Here is a 17,437-nt window from a genome sequence, read left to right on the forward strand (position 1 = left end):
AAGTTAAGTTAGTTCTTTGAAAAAAATTATTTTCTTATGTTGGTGTCTTCACATCAGTTTACGTTCGATGTATATTGGAGGCGGTGACAGAAAAAAATAATGATGGCCCAAATTTGACGGATTGATGCGAGGCTGTCCAATCAAATCAAACTCGGAAGCCACGACAGCCAATCAAAAGTCCGTTTAGGAGTTTGTCCCCACCCTCTCGCATAATAATATCCACTCCAGCGTGGTGGTGGTGGAAGTGTTTGGAGTTTGTCTTTGAACAAGAATAGGGAGTGCATGGACCTTTCCTGGGATCATCAAAAACATTTTCGAGTTCGGGAAAAAGGAAAATCATAATGACGTACTTTTCAAATGTTGTTCGGAAGACGCCGAGTTACACGTTAAAGTGAATGTTTTTTTGAAGGTGGGACTGCTTCCTAGTTCGACAAATATCTCAACATCCTCACAAAGAAACTTTGCTCGCTAGGCTGCTAACTCTGGAACACAACCACGAAAAAAAAAAGTCTCGTGCCGAAGACGTTTTGCAAACCGCTGTCCACCCCAAGTCTAAGAGGCATTTCTCTAAGTTTTTCGACATGTTTTTGTCGGCGACGGTGAACTGAAATTTGTAACGGTTTCGAGTAGTCTTCATCACTGCAGGAGGAGGAAGATTTTTTTTTTTAGCCAGCTACCACCGTCGCCCCCTCACTTCTACCACCAAGCAAGCAGGACCAGCCGCTAGCCTAATTTCAGGTAGTTTGGAGCTAAAAAGTGGTCCCAGATTTGGAGCAGCGAACATGTCTGGACGAAGTGCCCAGGGGAGACCCGCTGCTGGTCTGCTGCCCCTCAAGGCGACCGTTCCCTTCAGGCTGGCCAGCAAACCCAGACCACCGTCCAGCAGCAGCAGGAGGGATGGGAAGTCAGGTATGACACGCACACCTGTAGAGCCACTGGGGTTCAAAGAGAAAAACAGGTTTAAAAACCCAGCTGGAACTTCCGTAGCAGCTTTAGCCATAGAGGCTGCAAACAGGATGTCAACTTCTAGCATTTTTCCATCAATCACCTGCTTTTTTTTCTTTTTTTTTTAAATAAACATTTATCATATTTTATATGTACATTTTAAATGTATTGTGCAACATAAGTTAAAATAATTCTTTAAAAGCCATTTTGGTACATTAATTAAAATACTCAATTGACTTATAGACTTAATTAAATCCTTAAAACTTTGTTTACAAAACACTATGTAGTGTTTTTAATATTTTAATGATTCATTTCATGCTATTATTATTATATTATTCATGTGACATGGTTTCCTGTATGATCACTTCTGCAACAACAAATGCATGTTGTGGCTTTTAAAGTTGAGCTAAGATGCAACATCTATATTCTGTCAAGTTTTTTTTTTTCTTTATTAATCCTCAAAGCTGGAAAAACCAAATCCCACCAGCTGAGCTCAGGCATGAGGCGGACGATGTCCCTGGATGCCATCGTGGGGCCGTACCTTCAGGGACACTGGCCAAAGGAGCCAGAGGGCCCGAGCAGTCAGCCTCGCAAGGATAAATCTACCCAGGTTAGGATCTCAAACAAGTATGAGAGGAATGAATAGAATGCAGCACTATGTCGCAAGTTTACTAATTCCCCATTTAGAAATCATCTATGTGAGTGTTTGCCTTAGGGATGACAGTTGTGTGCAGTTTTTGCAAGGAAGTTACCATAAGACGGAGGTTAGGGTGGTGGGAGTGTCCGATGCCTGCATAGCTATTACAGAGTGTGAACCGCAGCCGTGAAAACAGTCCCTGAAGTCAGCTGACGAGGCTGTTTTGGCTGCACCATCCTCCCTGCTCTCTGTGCAGGCACTCGCCATTGCTCTACAGCTGCCCACATCCTTTCCCCTCTCTGATTCTCAGTTTCTCCTCCTCTATCGCTTTTTCTACGCGTTCGATGAAAAGGCTTTGTTGTGGTTGAAGATTAAACTCTGAATGTGAAACCCTCATCTGCATGAAACGTGTTGTAATATGTGGAAGAAAAAAAAAACCTGCTGTTAGATGTTTGGGGAATGGTGCTTTGGTTTTGCATAAATGCATAAATTGCCTTATTTGTTTGTTTCTTTTGCAGACCCCTGACTCATGGGTGGAGAAATCCCAGAGCAGAAACCGCAACATCCACAAACGTTCAGCATCATGGGGCAGCGCTGAGCATCTGCGTGAGGTAGCTCTTATTGATTCAGTGTTTTGAAAAACCACACTTGCTAAAGTAATTAAAGCTTGTTAATAACAAAAAACCAAAAGCCTTATTATTTTTTTTAAAGAAAAGCAGTGATGTCATCTGCAAAGAAACGTGCCTTATTTTTTGTCCCAATTTCAACTGTTCCCTTAACATGAAAAACTCTTAAAAGTTAAGATATTAAAGTTCAAGGACTGATTGAATGACCTGACCTGTGTTTCATTCCAGATCTCCAAACTAAAACAACACCTGCAGCAGTGCAGCAAGCCTGCTGTCTCTGGGGGGCATGAAAAAGACCGCCAGGGTAGTTATCCTCATGGGAGCTGTAGCCTAGGAGTGACTCAGGTACTTCATTATCAAATAAACACACTCTGAATGCTGTTATGGGAGTGGGGGCTTTCATTGGTGCAAACACCCCCCCCCCCCCCCCCCCCATTCGCATGACTGTATCACAAGCGAGTGATGTCGATGTCTTTGCAGGAAGTGAATAAAATATAACTCTGAAGCAACAGGAAGGTGGCATGTTCATTAGCTCCTCAAAGAAAAGAGCAGTTCTGCTTTTTTAGAACAGCTGTTCCTCCACTCGCTCCATTGGACTGTAGTGGGTTTTTAAATAGTTATAAAAAGAATAGGTTTTAAAGAAGGAGCCTGCAGGACATGAAAATGACTTTTTGTACCACTTGTCATGCATATTGTTGCAGTAATAGAGGTGAAATGAAATGACGTGAAAAATGCCTGTCTCCTCAGCATCAGCCGGTTCCCATGCCCCTCACTCCCCTGTCTACGCTGGTCCCTCCTCTGCGCTGCAGCGTCGAGGGCCTCAACCAGGAGCTGGAGGGCATGTTCATCAGCCAACCTCTACTTCCACAGCACAGGGCAAGTCTCACCTGCACTCCACCCTGCACACATGTGTGAAGAAGCTGTTCAGATCGTTGCGATTAGAAGCAGAGTGAAGAAAAACGCTGTTTGAAAAAGAGCGTTTTTGTGTCGTAGAAAATACGCTGTGCTGGCCTCAAGCTCCCTGCTCCAAGCTCCCAGCAACCTAGAGGGGAAGGGGGGGGTAGCGTTGGTCTATGCTACCGACCCCGCCCTCAACTCTGACTTGAATTTTTTATGATCTCCTGCCGCTCTGTTTAAATCACAACAGTTGTTTAAATTTTGACTAAAAACGACAATCATAATTAAAAGCCCACTGGGAATGATTTTAAAAAATGGATCCAGATATGATACGAAGTGGGTCTTTAAAAAGCTACAGTTGAGCCCTTTTATTGTGTTTTCTCTTTAATGACACAGTGAAACTTGTTTTCTTGACAGTTGCTGGAGATTCCGGACGGGCACCGCGCTCCCGTTCCTTCAAACGGCTCCAGCGGCGGATCGCAGACTGATAGCACCATAACGCCCATTTCTCCATCCTCCACCCCCTCCTCACCCTTCTCCTCTCCCAGCTATGTTTGCACCTCGCTGTCCAACTGTGTGGACACGTATTTGGACACTCAGCAAGGTCAGTTCTCCAGGTTTTATGTCTGTTTCGTATTTAAAAATGACCCTTAACAGTTTTTAAAATAAGCTAAATTTGTCCAAGCCAAACTTGAAGATTCTTTCTGACACGGTTATACCAGTCTTTCTGCCTCTTCTTTTAAATCTAACAATCTTGCCAAATAAAACTTCCTTTTTGTGTATTTATTGTGTAAGCAGGTCAAAGTTGTGCACTCATTTGACAAAGCAACATTTATGTCAGACTTTTGACCCTTTTATAAACTTAAGCATGAGAATGAATGCAGGCATGATGAAGGGAATTGAATGGCTGATCTGTTGCTTCTTTTCTCATAAGGATTTTATTATCATATTTAAAGGGCATTTATCGTATTTTGAGGACTACAAGCCTTAGCAACCAAAAATGCACAATAAAGAAACTTTTCTTTTCTTTTCTTTTGACGAGCGTCAAATTTGCTGCTCATCGTTTGTCCAAATGTGTTTAAAAAAAATTATGCGCTCCAGACGTTTGTGGGAGGAGCTTCTGTCCAGAGTTTTTAGCCTCATTGCTACATGGAAGCATGTACCACATGGAAGACATGGATGATGTTGGGATGTTTATTTTAGAGAGCTGTAGAAAAGCATCTGTGATCACGTCTCCATGTCCGATGATCCATGAGATCATTCAGAGACTGTCCCAGTACGGTGAGCTTCACCATCTACTGCAGAATCTACGTCTGATTGTCGGGCGCTTTCAACGGTACGCCCGTCTCTGTGGACCAGTTTGACGATTTACGGTCCTGCATCAGTCAGATTATGGTAAAAAATAAGAATAGGAATTAAATTAGGAGGGGATCCGTTTGTTGTTGTCTCGATGCAAATAAGAAAAATATCAAAGTTCAGGAGAATGATCAGATTCCCCACCATGTTAGTTTTGGATCGTGTCATCAACACGTCATGGGCCAAAGCTGAGTCCCTGATTGGTTGACGCTTCTTCTTTGCTATAGTTCCGATTTTTGAACCGTGGACGTACAGCAATTCCCAAATCACACAGCGGCGGACAAAAAGCGCTGCTGCCAGACCAATGCGCCTCGCTTAAGGGTAAAAACCGAAAGGACGTCTGATTGTGTCTGTACATTGACTTAACATTGAAACCAGACGCCCCTGACAGACATGCCAAGACGTTTCATCTTTTAAGGCCAATCATAACAGCGGAACAAATAGCAAAAATAGACTGAACATATGCATGCTTTACTAGTGTAACACACTAATACTTATTTATCTTCATGGAACATAGGGTAACCTAGTATAGTAGTGCAACATATGAACAGTATTAAGATAACCATAACATAAAGAACATGCTAAAATCTTAACCAAACTCTTAATGTCCCTTCAAATCTCTAACTCTGTTCACTTCATCATCTTTTGTGTTGCTTTAGAACAATCCTGCCAAGCCTGACATAAGCTTGAGCAGCGCTTCTTCTTCTTCTTCTTCTTCTTCTGCGTTGCTGTCAGTACTAAATACTGAAACACTTCCAGTAGCCCCTAGCAGTTGTAACCGTTTCTTTTTTTCTTTTTAAATCGTGAAAGTTGCACCCTGATTGTAAATGGCACCTCCAGCCAAACTTTGCAAAAAATGCGACTTGTACTCTGAAAAAATACTGTACTTATAAATGGTGTATGCTTCATTATAGCGCAATTTAGCGTCCTGTATGGCCTAAAGTCACAATTTGAGTTTTGATTTAAGGTAATTCCATATGCCAGATGTACTGACGTGGAGCCAAACAAGCCACTTTCCACAAATACTTTCCCAACCAAAAGTCTTACACTTTTTTCATTTTTATTTATATTAATTTTACAATTTGCAGTTACTCTTCCAAAATTATAATATATATTTGCACACACTTTTCATTTATTTTTTTTACCTGAGTAAAATCCTCACTTTTAAATCAGTTGCCAAAAGTTTAACATCTAAGTACCTGAACTTGGGTGTTCAGTCATCTCCATGGCAACAGAGTTTATAAAATGATGTGTGTTTGCATGCAGGCTGCTCTACAAACACGTGAAGGAGCGGTCTGCTCTCAGGAGCTCAATGAATTCTGGCGCTGTTCTACGGCGAGATGCCACCTGGGAGAAGAGTTGGTTGGGAAATTTACACACTACTAAATACTCCACAGTGTCAGTAGAATAAGAAAGGGGAAGTGGTCAGAAAATGACAGCAACTCTGTAAACCGACAGTGAGGTCAATAGAGGCCGGGGTGCAAAGGTCACCAGCTTTCTGTGGAGTTACACACTGCACACTTCCGAAATTTTTATTTGAAAAAGATTATAACTCGAATAGTACATCTTGTCTACATTTCCTCATACATAAACGTAATGTTCAAAGTTGTGGAAAAATGTTTCTCAAAGACGCAAATAAAACCATCAAACTGAAATGAACAGATTCCCAATATAACTTTTTTTTTTTTTAAAAAAAAAAGAAAAAATGTATATCACTCATTTCACCAAATAACACATTAGTTTAGAGTTGAACTATTTTTCTTTTGTACTTGATGCAATGACTATTAAAGTAAATTTAGTTCAAACAACAAGACTGCGCTCTTGTGGCCGATTGGAGGCTTTTTTTCTGTTCCAGAATTGTGTTATTACTGACATCAGTCATCTTCCACCTCAAACTGGAAACTGGTTTTTGATTTATTTTTGGTTCTTTTCTCTTGTTTAATCACCATTAGAGGGTAAAGAGATGTGCTTGCTGTCGCCATCATCCTCTCTGAACGAAGCTGAGCCCTCCCTGCCTCTGCTGATCTCCTCCTCCCCGGGGCCCAACAAAAGTTGCTGCTTTCAGAGAGAGCCTCCTGAAGGATGTGAAAAAGTGAAGGTCTGGGAGGAGATCAGGTATCTTTCATATTTACTAAATGTCTTTACCTTTTATTTAAAGTTGTTTAGAGAGCTTCTTTTTCCTGAAAAATAGAAGCATTTAGGAATAAATTAGACATATTTTTTTAAGAACTTCTGGATACATTTCATAAAAAAATATGTGCAACTTTTGTCCTGATTTGTCATCCCAGCTGAATCTTTTTCCTCCTCATCTTTAGTGCTCCACTCCAGTCCAAGCCCACCCCGGTCTCCTCATGCCCAGACCCAAACAAGGTGAACTTCACCCCCCACGGGGGCTCGGCCTTCTGCCCCGTCAGCCTCCTCAAACCCCTGCTCCCTTCTATGGACCTGCTGTTCCGCAGCCTCGCCGTGTCACCGACGGGCAGCTGCTCCAGCCAGGGCACCAGCTCCTTCCAGGCGGCCTCCTCCGGCAGCCGGGCGTCTCCCTGCGACCCCTCCGTGGGGGAGAGCTCCGGAGAAGGCCTGGCTTTCTGATCACGGCCGCAGAACTTCCTCACGCAGGCGACGACACAGTAAACCGGCAGTGGAGAGGTCTATATTCTTCCTTCAAAAGCATAAATGAAAACGTTTAAATAAATATTTTCGGGGCCTAAAAGGAAAAAAGAAAAAAAAATCAGAAGGACTTTAAAACAGGAGTTTGAGTTTTACAAAAAAAAGTTGTTACACTTCTAAATTTGTCTTGATTTATTCATTATCCAAAGAAATAAGACTGTAGGAAATTTTGTATGAGACGTGAAGCTTTTACATGTGATTTGTGGGATGACCTATTACTGTTCTTTTCTCCAAAGAAGCCAAGTCCGACATGTGTCAATCAAAATACGAGGAGACTCTGTGGAGTAGGAAGAACCTTCTTGAGTTAATTTTAAGTATTCTGAAATATTTATATGCACCTGTCGCTCCTGCGTGACAAATCAGCTGGGTACTTCTTATTTGACTGAAAGAAGAGACGATGAAACCACAGATCAACTTAGGCTGAGTAGCTGAAAACTTCTGGCTTCCTCTCATGCATTCCAAAATTAAAAAAAAAAAAAAATCGATATAATTGCAACATAAAATGAATTTGTGCATGCGTTAGTTCATAGAAAGCCATTATTCCTCCTCGTTTCTAGGTTTTTGCTTGTTTGTAGTTTGAGGTTTTGCAGCCTAGTTGACTACCTAACCAGTTCTAGTGGTGTAGACGTGTCATCTTTATTGTTTGGAACTCAGAAATGTTCGGAAAAGCCGCTGATCACATAGTTTTATTTCTCGTAGACGTGTTTGCACAAATTGAACTGCTACTTATGAGTCGCAATATCTTATTTTTATATATTACTTTTTTTGTACTTCAGTGTACATGGAAGAGTAGTAACATGTATTTTTTCTACGTCTTTTGGATGATCTGCCACATAAGCTAAAGGTCCCGTCTTAGTTTTGTACAGAGTGTTTGTTTGAAGCAGATGTTGCGTCAGATGTTCTATGGGGTGGACATCCATGCACTTCCAGGAGAGGCTTCATATGAGAAGCCTTACTTCCACACAATGTATCTGGTTTTATTGTTTGACTTTTTCTAAAGGGGTGCACGGAGATGAAAAGTTGACCTTTTCATGATCTTCCATTCTTGGTGCACATGTGAAAAGCTGATGGATCGAGACAAACCTTTTTCAGATTATACTCTGTTTCCCTGAGTCTTTTTTTATTATTATCATTAGGCTGGGGATGTGATCTTCTCTCAGGTTCTGTGTTCTGTCCACAAAAAGATTAAAATAAAAATAAATCAGCCGTTGTCTTTATTATTTTGTTTTATAATCATCGAGTCATTTAGTCTCCAGAGTGTGTGGATGGAGCCCTGGACATGACATTAAAAAATAACTAAATGTTCCCTGAAATTAACAACTTTTGGCCACAAATGAGCAATTTATGATTATTTTGTGGCTGCAAATTAGTAGTAGGATTAAACTATACCAATTGGTGCAAACAAATTAGTATTTTTAGGGAATGAAAAAATAAAATGTTTCCTCAAGTTATTTGTTTGTGGCCACAGATTATTTGTAATAAATTATTAGTAGATGTTAAAGATACTTAAATACTAACTTGTTAAAAAAAATCTAATTTGTGACCCCCCCCCCCCCATACCATTATTCTAAGCCTTCTCCACATTTAGCTGAACTCCACAATCTGACAGCAGCACCCAGAAACACCAGTCATTGAGACAATATTAGAAACTGTTTGAAATGAGCAGATTTTATTGTTGTTTTTTTATGATCATCTGCAGATTTGTGGGGGTTTTGTGAGGAATCTGTCGCCACTTAAAGGAAACATGTAAATGTGAGCATGTTTGCATGGAAACCAGGTCCTCCAGACACGGATTTCCTTCCTTGGAGTGTCAGGTTTATTTTAGAAATCCGTGTGAGGGGGAAAGAGACGCTGGTTTTGCTTTAAGAGCCGAACCTGCGCGGGCCTCGTGCGTCTTCAGGCTGGTGGGCTTCTGCGCTCCCGTTGCATTGTGGGATTGGCTGGCAGCGGGCGGAGGTGGACCTTGTGCAGCGGCATCTGCGTCCAACTGCAGAAATCCACGGACTCACTCTCGGGGTGTACGTGAAGGTTATCCGCCATGTCGTCCATGCTGAAAGTTGTCGGCAAACAGCTGAAGAACCACCCAGCTGTAAGTTCTGATTTAAATCATGAATATTTACAAAACCAAAGCCCAAAAAAAAGAAAACAACGAGCCGCTGTGACATTTTTGAGCGTGTCTTTGCGGGGAGGCGCGCGGCGGCTGTGCGGCACGCGCGCTCCCGATTCTCAGAATTTTAATTTATTTTATAAATATCCGATCACCTTTTTCGATACATAAATAAAATAAATATCACATATGTTTTTTCACGCCTTTTTATTTAAGCTTTACGATTATACGACCTTAAAAATGACATGCTCTGAAAGATTTCGTAATCTTAAGCAAATAAATATTTCCGTTAATAATATTAAGCTGTTTTTTCCCCTTCACATGTAAATATAGAGCTGTTTGCGTGTTTTTCTCAATTGATCGGTAGTTGGACATTTTTCTTTCCCCCCAAAAAAATATGAGTCACCTGCTTCCATGGTATAATTTCTTTGGCTTCAAAAACAATGACAAGGGCGTTATTTATTATGATTTCTAGATTCTCAAAGCCCCCTGTGGGTGTTTACAGCTCCACGTGTGTTTATTTAAAGCCTAAATGCTGTAGTGGGGTCTCCATTATCCAAGGACAACGGGGTGAAGCTGCTTTGCTTCCTGGCAGCGTCCATATTTACTGATATGTTGGAGTCTCCTGCTAATCAGTAACTAGTCTATCTGTCTGCCATTTATGTTGGGATTATTTCATTCATCATTGAGATTATTTTAAATAATTGTGTTGTTTTCCACTCAAATTTTAGATGACATGTTCATATTTTATTTTTACATGCAGCTCATTCCCCTGTTTATCTTTATTGGTGGCGGAGCAGCAATGAGCATGATGTATTTGGGAAGACTGGCTCTAAAAAATCCAGATGTTTCGTGAGTATTGCTTGAAACTATTGTGTCGATTTTTAAAGTAAGAAAACACACATGCACAAGAGGTTTCTTTTGAGTTTTCCTTCTTTTCTTCAGGTGGGACCGCAAAAACAATCCTGAGCCCTGGAACAAGCTGGAGCACAATCAGCAGTACAAAGTAAACACATTTTCCTTGAATAACCTTAATTTGTCCCTATAATTTCTTTACATATTAAGCTGAAGCACACATTTGTTATCTGGATTCAAAGTCCAGATTACCTCCAACCTGCTGATTGTGTGTGTGTGTCCTCAGCTTTTTGCAGTCAACATGGACTACTCCAAACTGAAGAAAGACAGGCCAGATTTTTAAGACGCCGTGCCTCCTGTCACCTGCGTGGGAAATCAAAGCCTTTGCACTTTTTTTTTGGCAAATGCAAAGACATGTGAGAGGACAGAAGAAGGCTCCTTTAATGGCTTGGTTCTGGTGTGAGAATGGGGGGAATATCTCTATCTTGGTTTAAATAAAACAGGCTACCACCTGTTTACCAGAATGAATAATTTATGGGTTCTATTGCTTTTAGTGTTGTAAGTTATTAAAAACAATACAATCACCTTCCTCTCATGTTTCCATCTTATTTCTTTACATTCTGAAATGAATCACATACATGTCAGTTCATGTTTATGGTTTTGTAACCTGACTATTGCAGTAAACTTCAACATTATAGTTTCACTGCAGGGTAAACGGTAAAAGGTTTAGCAGATTTGTTTGAACTACCACTATTTACATCTTGGAGCTGAAAGATCAGCTTAAGCCGAGCTGCAAAGCTGCTAAAAGAATCTAATCCTTTACAGAATCATCTTAAAGGCTGATCAGTCTGAGCCATGTTAAACACACTCTATGTAATCCAGAAACATCTTTCAATGTTTATTAAAATTTGAGAAAGTACAAATCTTTTTGGTAGATAACTATCAGAAGAACCAAAATAGGCAGAAAAAGCTCTACAGTTGGCCTTTAAAAGCTTGTGTTAACATGCCTTATGTCATAAAAAAAAGATTTTTTTTCTCAATTTTAAACTTTTTTTTTCAATTTGCAAAGAAAAAAAAGGCAAGCAGAATACATATTTTGTATCCTGATTGAGCTCCAAATGGTACTGAGATTTGGCATGATTTCATTTAACAACATGAAGAAAACTGTTTAGCTTAAGATTAAAAAAAGAAAGTTACATATTTTCTGCTTTTGTACTATGGCACAAATAGTAAATGAGCGTCTGTATGAGAGTGTGATCAAATCTTAACATGGCTAGTCCATATTGACATTTAATGTTATCAAAATAAGTTCTAAAGACCAAAGAAAATCATTGTCTCCAATGGTTTTTTATCACATCATAAAATAGTCCACTTGTGCAGCAAATGGTGTGATAAATCCCAACAATGAATGCAAAGTGGAGTGAGATAAGAATAAAAAACCTTTTTGAAAATCAATTTTTGTGAAAAGTTTTATGTGAACAGTTGAAGCATTAGTAACACAATAAACAATAATAGTGTTAAACGTTTACTCAAATGTGCAGCTTAGTTTTAGCGTTTGTTGATTCGTTTTATTTTTATTAAAGTTAGAAGCTCATTTAACAAATTAAAAGCAATAGATAATTTATTTCATTTGGGGCATATAACTAACCTGTCTGTTCAATACTAAAACATCAGTTAGTTACTATCCACAGACTTGAGATTTTATAGCAACAGTGGGAGGGAATCCCCAGGGACATGTTTACAAAATTTTACTTAGGTTTTTTCTCTAAGTTAAAAAGTTCTCTATTTTGTAAATTTAATACGTATATATCTCTATTCATATATGCTGAAATAGTTATACTTAATAAATATAAACAATATTAATAAAAAGTACTAATATTGTATTATTTTTTTAAATGTTGATTTGTGTAGCAATCAAATGTCGCCAGAGGATGGCGGTAGAGAAACTGCAAAGGCGTCAATCTACCCTAAAAAGAAGAAGAAATGTGTTCTCGCGATATATCACTCAAAAATAACGCGGGATCACAGACTTAAAAACGACAGAGCGGGACATGTCAAGAGTTGAACAAAACAGCAGGAAAGTTCTGGCTTCGGTCGAATTTATATATGTTTCACTTTGAAACTTTAAATTTGATTGATTAAAAGAACAACAATCCCGAGCTGCAAACAGAGAAAATACAGTTAGCTTACCATTTTTGGCAGACGTTTGTTTGTATCAGCTCGTCCCAGCTAATCAGCTGGTCGCTTTAGCCTTCTGAATGGATAGCACAGAGGACATATCTGCTAGGGTTTTGCTTAAACGGATTCTCGTTGATGAGCCACCCAGAACTCCAGTCACCAACAGGTAACTTACTATTTTAATTCTCTACCACCTCACCCCCCATGATGAACTAAAAGTGAGACACCAGGCTTGCTAGCAGCACGACTTTGTGTGAAGCATTTTCTTTATTTTGAACTACAATTTAACTTAAACACTTTAACTCAAATGTACATCAGTCAAAAGCTCAAAAGGGTTACGGATAAAGTATAAATACTTGTTTTGTTATTCCCAAAAAAAAAGATTTCCTAAAGGCTAATTTAAAATTAAGAATTTTTCTCCCAGAAAAACAAGTTTGGCAGTTATTGTCTTGCCTTTTAAACATTTAGATTAATATCAGACTCTATTCCCTTTCCCCTAATTGGAAAAGACCCTGAAGCATTTTTATATTCCGTTCTAAACTCCTTGCAATCACCCCCTCCCACACACACACACACTCACACCAACCACCTTCCCCCTCGCCCTTGTGCTTTTTTACCAACTCTGTACATGACTTGAAATAAATTTTTTCTAATTATTTTGACTCTGTGTCGTTCCAAGTGCCTTCCAGGAACCAGGTCCCAGCAGTGTACGATACAGTGCCAGACTAAGACGGAAAAGTGCTGAAGTCCAAACCCCACAAGACATTGTGAGACGCAGCCAGAGGCAGAAGATTAGAGAAGTGAGGATGGGGGTTTCAGTTAAGCTCTCTCCTGATTTGCAGTTGTCTAAAGTTGACTTTTTCATCTCTTTCTTTTTCAGAGTATATCCAAAAAGTCCTTGCCTCCTATTAAACGTAGAACTGCCTCAATTAGAAATGTGAATGCTTCTGCAGCATCTTCGATTCTTATTAGTGATGGAGACACTCCAAGGCACTTGCTTAGGAACATTTTGCAGACAGGTATGTGCATTTCACTGTCCATTGTTTACATTTTTTTTTTTTTGGTTTAATCTTTACTAATTTTGTTTTTAGAGCCGTTGAAGTCCCCTGTAGTTCATAAAAGGGGTCCCACTAAAGAGCCGGAACCATCTTCACCCGATGATGGCATCATGAGGACTCATCCCAGGTGAGCTGTTGCCTAGGAAATGCCTTCATGTTGTCAAATAAGCCGAATTAACAGAACTTTTTTCCTTCTTCAGTATTGAGCTGTCTGGACTGGATCTACCTGACCTAACTTTTAGGAATGCCGAGAGTACCATAAAGGTACTTGGCAGAAAGAGACCACGACGCAGTCTTAACATAACAGCCTTTGAAAAACGACTGAAAGATGGAGACGGTGAGGTTACAAACTATTTGAAGTCAAAATATTGTTCTAATGAGGTTAAGTGGACTGTGTGTGGGTTTATGAAATATGTCTGCATTTGCAGATGAAGAACGTGAACATTTATCAGGGGATCATTCATCTCTTTCTTTGTCGAGGTAAATAGCTTAAAACGTATTTCCTACTTTGCTCAATTCCTTTTCTTCTTATTTTGGCTACATTTTCTGCATGTGCACAATTAACTGATTCCACATCTTATCTGTTTTTAAGTTCCACTTCTTTGAGTCTGAAAACCCCTTTTGTTGATATTCAAACTGAGAAAAAAGTGGGCTTGCGAAGGAGAGTCTCTAGTCGCCGAAAGGTCACAGAGGAAGAATTTGGGGCGGCTATTGACAAACAGATAGGAGGTGAGTAAAAATCCTGTTTATATCCTAATGGAAATATCACATAGTAATAAAGGTTACATAATCTTTACATTCTACTTTAAACTACATTAGTTTGTACCTTAAAAAAAGTAATAAAGACTCCCTATTTTGGTGCTGAAAATAAAAATATGAAATTATTAATGTGTCTTTTTGCTAATTTAAAGGTGGACAAAACTGTTGCTACTTCTGTTAATGGGTGCCAACCCCACGGTTGTTACTGAAATGTTTTTAAACTAACATAAAAATATGGCTTTTTTATGTGATTAGTCTGACTTGCATTGATCTGTTCTGTTTGCTCCTATTGTCCAGGTGTGCACCACAGTGGGCTGGCAGAGAAAACCCTGGGTGACACAGCCCACATTGAGGGGTTTACATTGGGTCTAAGCAAACTCGGCGAGCCGGACATCACCACTGATATTGTAACTTGCAGCACGGCCCTCTATAACCAACAAGATGCTATGACCTCCAACTTTTCCATGATCGCAAATCAGGACAAATCCACAGTCCTGGCATCTCAGCTGCAGAGAGAGATTGAGCAGAGCTGTCTGAGGAGAGGTGACTCTGTGCACGCCGATGCAGGTGAAGCAGAGGCTGTGATAAAACCTGAACACATTGAAGAGGAAGGCTTTGAAGCAGAAGGTCAAAATGGTGAATCTAACAACCAAAGCGACAGTGTTCCTGAATTGTCAGAACCAGAGGAGGAGGAAGGTGCTGCTGGATCACCGACTAAGGAGGAGTTGGGTGCTATCCAATCTGAAGATGTGGAGACGAGCTCTCAGGATGAAGAAGAGGCGGCTGCACCACACTCCCAAACTGAGGAGGAAGGGGAACATCCCTCTGACTCCCAAACTGAGGAGGAAGGGGAACGTCCCTCTGACTCCCAAACTGAGGAGGAAGGGGAACGTCCCACTGACCCCCAAACTGAGGAGGACGGGGAACATCCCACTGACTCCCAAACTGAGGAGGACGGGAAACATCCCACTGACTCCCAAATTGAGGAGGAAGGGGAACGTCCCACTGACTCCCAAACTGAAGAGGATGCAGCAGAGGCCAGTTCTTCACCTGAGGAAGAACATGGTGATCCACGTTCTCATTCTGATCAAGATGACCAGATTGGAACAGATTTTGCAGACTTTCAAGACGAAGCAAGCGGCCAGTCTAAAAATGTTGAAGCAGAGTCCAGTTCTGAGGAAGATGAAAACGCTGCTGAGTGTCAATCTGAGGATTTCTCCAGTGGGGCAGAGGAAGTTGAGGTAGAGCGGGAGCAGCCGGAGTCTGACTTGGAGCACATCACCCGTCAGGCTGATGGCTTCACAAGAACATTCATCCTGCCTGTCTCAGAGGTAGGACAGGATTTGGCCCAAACCACTGCAGCAGGTACAGTAAAACTAGAATACTCTTTCACTAGAAACAGAAAGTCTCTCCTCACTTAATTAAAAAAAAACTAATTTTATCTCACTCATCTTCTCACACTAATATTAAAATGAAGAAAATAACATAACTTTCATCTGAGAATAGTCAATAGAGTAATTCTAATGTTAAAAAAAGTAATGGCTGGTGTTAATCCCTGCTGTTTTTTCCATATTTGTAGGTTGGTCTAATCCACAGTCTAAAACAAAAACCCGTTTGGAAGTTGGAAGCCCCGACAGCAGCTGGAAGTCTGGCCGGGCTCAAGCCGCTGTGCAAGAGTCTGTGGCAGGAAGGGAAGAACCCTTTCATCTTCTTGGTTTGACCCAGGACATCGAAGATGACCAGCACCAGAGTGACTCTCCACCTGAAGAAGCTCAAGCTCAGGATGCTGCTGAGCAAGAGGAGGAGTGGGAGGATGAAGATGACGGTGAAGAAAGTCATGGTTAGACTTCTTCTTTTTTCCATTTTTTTTTTTTGTTTTTTGTTTCCCCAAATGTTTAAATGTTACCTCTTGTTTTTGTGGCGTCTTTCAGAGTTCTCTGGAAAGACCCCAGCTTTTGTCAAAGAGAGAAGAACCTTTTTTGAACCTGATTCTCCAACTTTAACTCCTCTTTCTAAAAATGTTCAACTCAGGTAAGCTCTTACTGTCATAGATTTTTAATGAAAAGGTTAACTTCAATTTCTAAGAAGTGAAATTCCTGTTCCTAATAACTAACTCCCCCAGCGTCACAAATGAAGTGGTACCCCCAGCTAAACCGAAGCAGGCGAGAAAGAAGAGAACAAAGGTCTCTACAGGGAAAGGTGTCCTTCCTAAGGCCTATCTTATGAGTGTCTTCAGACACTTTTCCAAAACAAAAGTCTCTCCAGACGTCTACCCCGTCCTAAATGAGATGTAAGTAACTAAACCGGTTATCTGTCCCAATAACGATTTTTCTTAAGTGTTGAATCAAAAGATAATTCTTGAATTCCAACGATCACAGAATGAATAAGTTTTTTGACCGGATGGCTCAAGATTTGGAGACCTATGCAGCCCACGCTAAGAGAAAAACTATTGATGTTGAAGATGCCATACTCCTGTTGAGAAGGTATACTTGTAGGAATGCATTCTCCTCAATAATACTCTCAGAATTGTCAGAATTTATTGTCGTTTTCACACTTAAATGTCATCCTGATGCTTAACTTCCAGAGTGCATGAAAATATAGATTTCTGACCCGTTTGTGGCAACAACAACAAAAAGATAAATTTGACATACTGACCTGTAACGTCTCTGCATTCCACAGGCAGGGCTATGTGAACGACAAAGTTCCAGTGGAGGTGCTCATTGAAAAATATCTTCGAATGGAGCAGCGGAAACTTCTGATTCCGATCGCAACCAGCGGAAATGTTGTCGTCCCTAAAAAGAGAAGGTGAATGTTCTCGAAACAACTGCTTTCTGCCATCCATTCCAGCCACTACAGTTGTTTTTCAGGAAGTGTTTTGCTGTAAATGTGTAAAATTGTCTATATTTAAAAACCTATATCTGCCAGGGTTGTGTTGTGCATAGTACATGCATTGGTTTGGACAGCTACATTATTTTATCCTTTTTATTTCCCAGAATGCATCATTTATATTTGTTTCTGTCACCAGGACAGAATTATTGTGACTAAAAGGTTTTCTGAAAATAAACTTTATTGTGAAAAGTACTCTGTGTAAATTATTGCTGAAAAATATATCAATTATATTTACTCAAACACTTGTGATCAAACAGTTTTTATGTCTGTACTTCTGTCACCCACTAGATGGCAAAAGGGTCTTTTGCCATCTAAACATGACCGAAACGTTTTTAAATGAATGTACTGTTTCTTCTAAAAGCCATTACACCATAACCAGTGAATGGATTTGATTAAATGTAGTTCTTGCATTTATTTGGACCTTCGGATCTGTTTGGGTAAGTTCATCTCAACAAATGTG

General features: G+C 40.2%; 3 protein-coding genes across 3 annotated transcripts; all 3 read left to right on the forward strand.

Annotated features, from left to right (window-relative positions):
- Positions 1–160: 160 nt before the first annotated feature.
- On the forward strand, positions 161–8,337 carry LOC101173509 (protein FAM117A). The gene is made up of 8 exons (XM_004080479.5): positions 161–909; positions 1,410–1,555; positions 2,101–2,193; positions 2,437–2,553; positions 2,956–3,084; positions 3,523–3,709; positions 6,414–6,576; positions 6,777–8,337. Exons 1-8 carry the CDS (start codon positions 783–785, stop codon positions 7,051–7,053), a joined length of 1,239 nt encoding a protein of 412 aa, XP_004080527.1. The 5' UTR covers positions 161–782; the 3' UTR covers positions 7,054–8,337.
- Positions 8,338–9,021: 684 nt separating this feature from the next.
- On the forward strand, positions 9,022–10,678 carry LOC101168328 (cytochrome c oxidase subunit NDUFA4). Its single transcript, XM_004080284.5, has 4 exons — positions 9,022–9,220; positions 10,002–10,090; positions 10,184–10,244; positions 10,380–10,678. The coding sequence occupies exons 1-4, from the start codon at positions 9,170–9,172 to the stop codon at positions 10,434–10,436; spliced, it is 258 nt and encodes an 85-aa protein (XP_004080332.1). The 5' UTR covers positions 9,022–9,169; the 3' UTR covers positions 10,437–10,678.
- A 1,412-nt stretch (positions 10,679–12,090) lies between these two features.
- On the forward strand, positions 12,091–17,169 carry cenpt (centromere protein T). The gene is made up of 13 exons (XM_011488019.3): positions 12,091–12,437; positions 12,951–13,071; positions 13,152–13,290; positions 13,363–13,456; positions 13,530–13,666; positions 13,758–13,809; positions 13,922–14,058; positions 14,386–15,453; positions 15,668–15,928; positions 16,020–16,119; positions 16,211–16,378; positions 16,467–16,571; positions 16,768–17,169. Exons 1-13 carry the CDS (start codon positions 12,352–12,354, stop codon positions 16,895–16,897), a joined length of 2,598 nt encoding a protein of 865 aa, XP_011486321.1. The 5' UTR covers positions 12,091–12,351; the 3' UTR covers positions 16,898–17,169.
- Positions 17,170–17,437: the final 268 nt, after the last annotated feature.

Source organism: Oryzias latipes, chromosome 19 (genome assembly GCF_053564925.1).
Source record: "Oryzias latipes strain Hd-rR chromosome 19, Olatipes_Hd-rR_3.1".
In the NCBI taxonomy this organism is placed as follows: Eukaryota; Metazoa; Chordata; class Actinopteri; order Beloniformes; family Adrianichthyidae; genus Oryzias; species Oryzias latipes.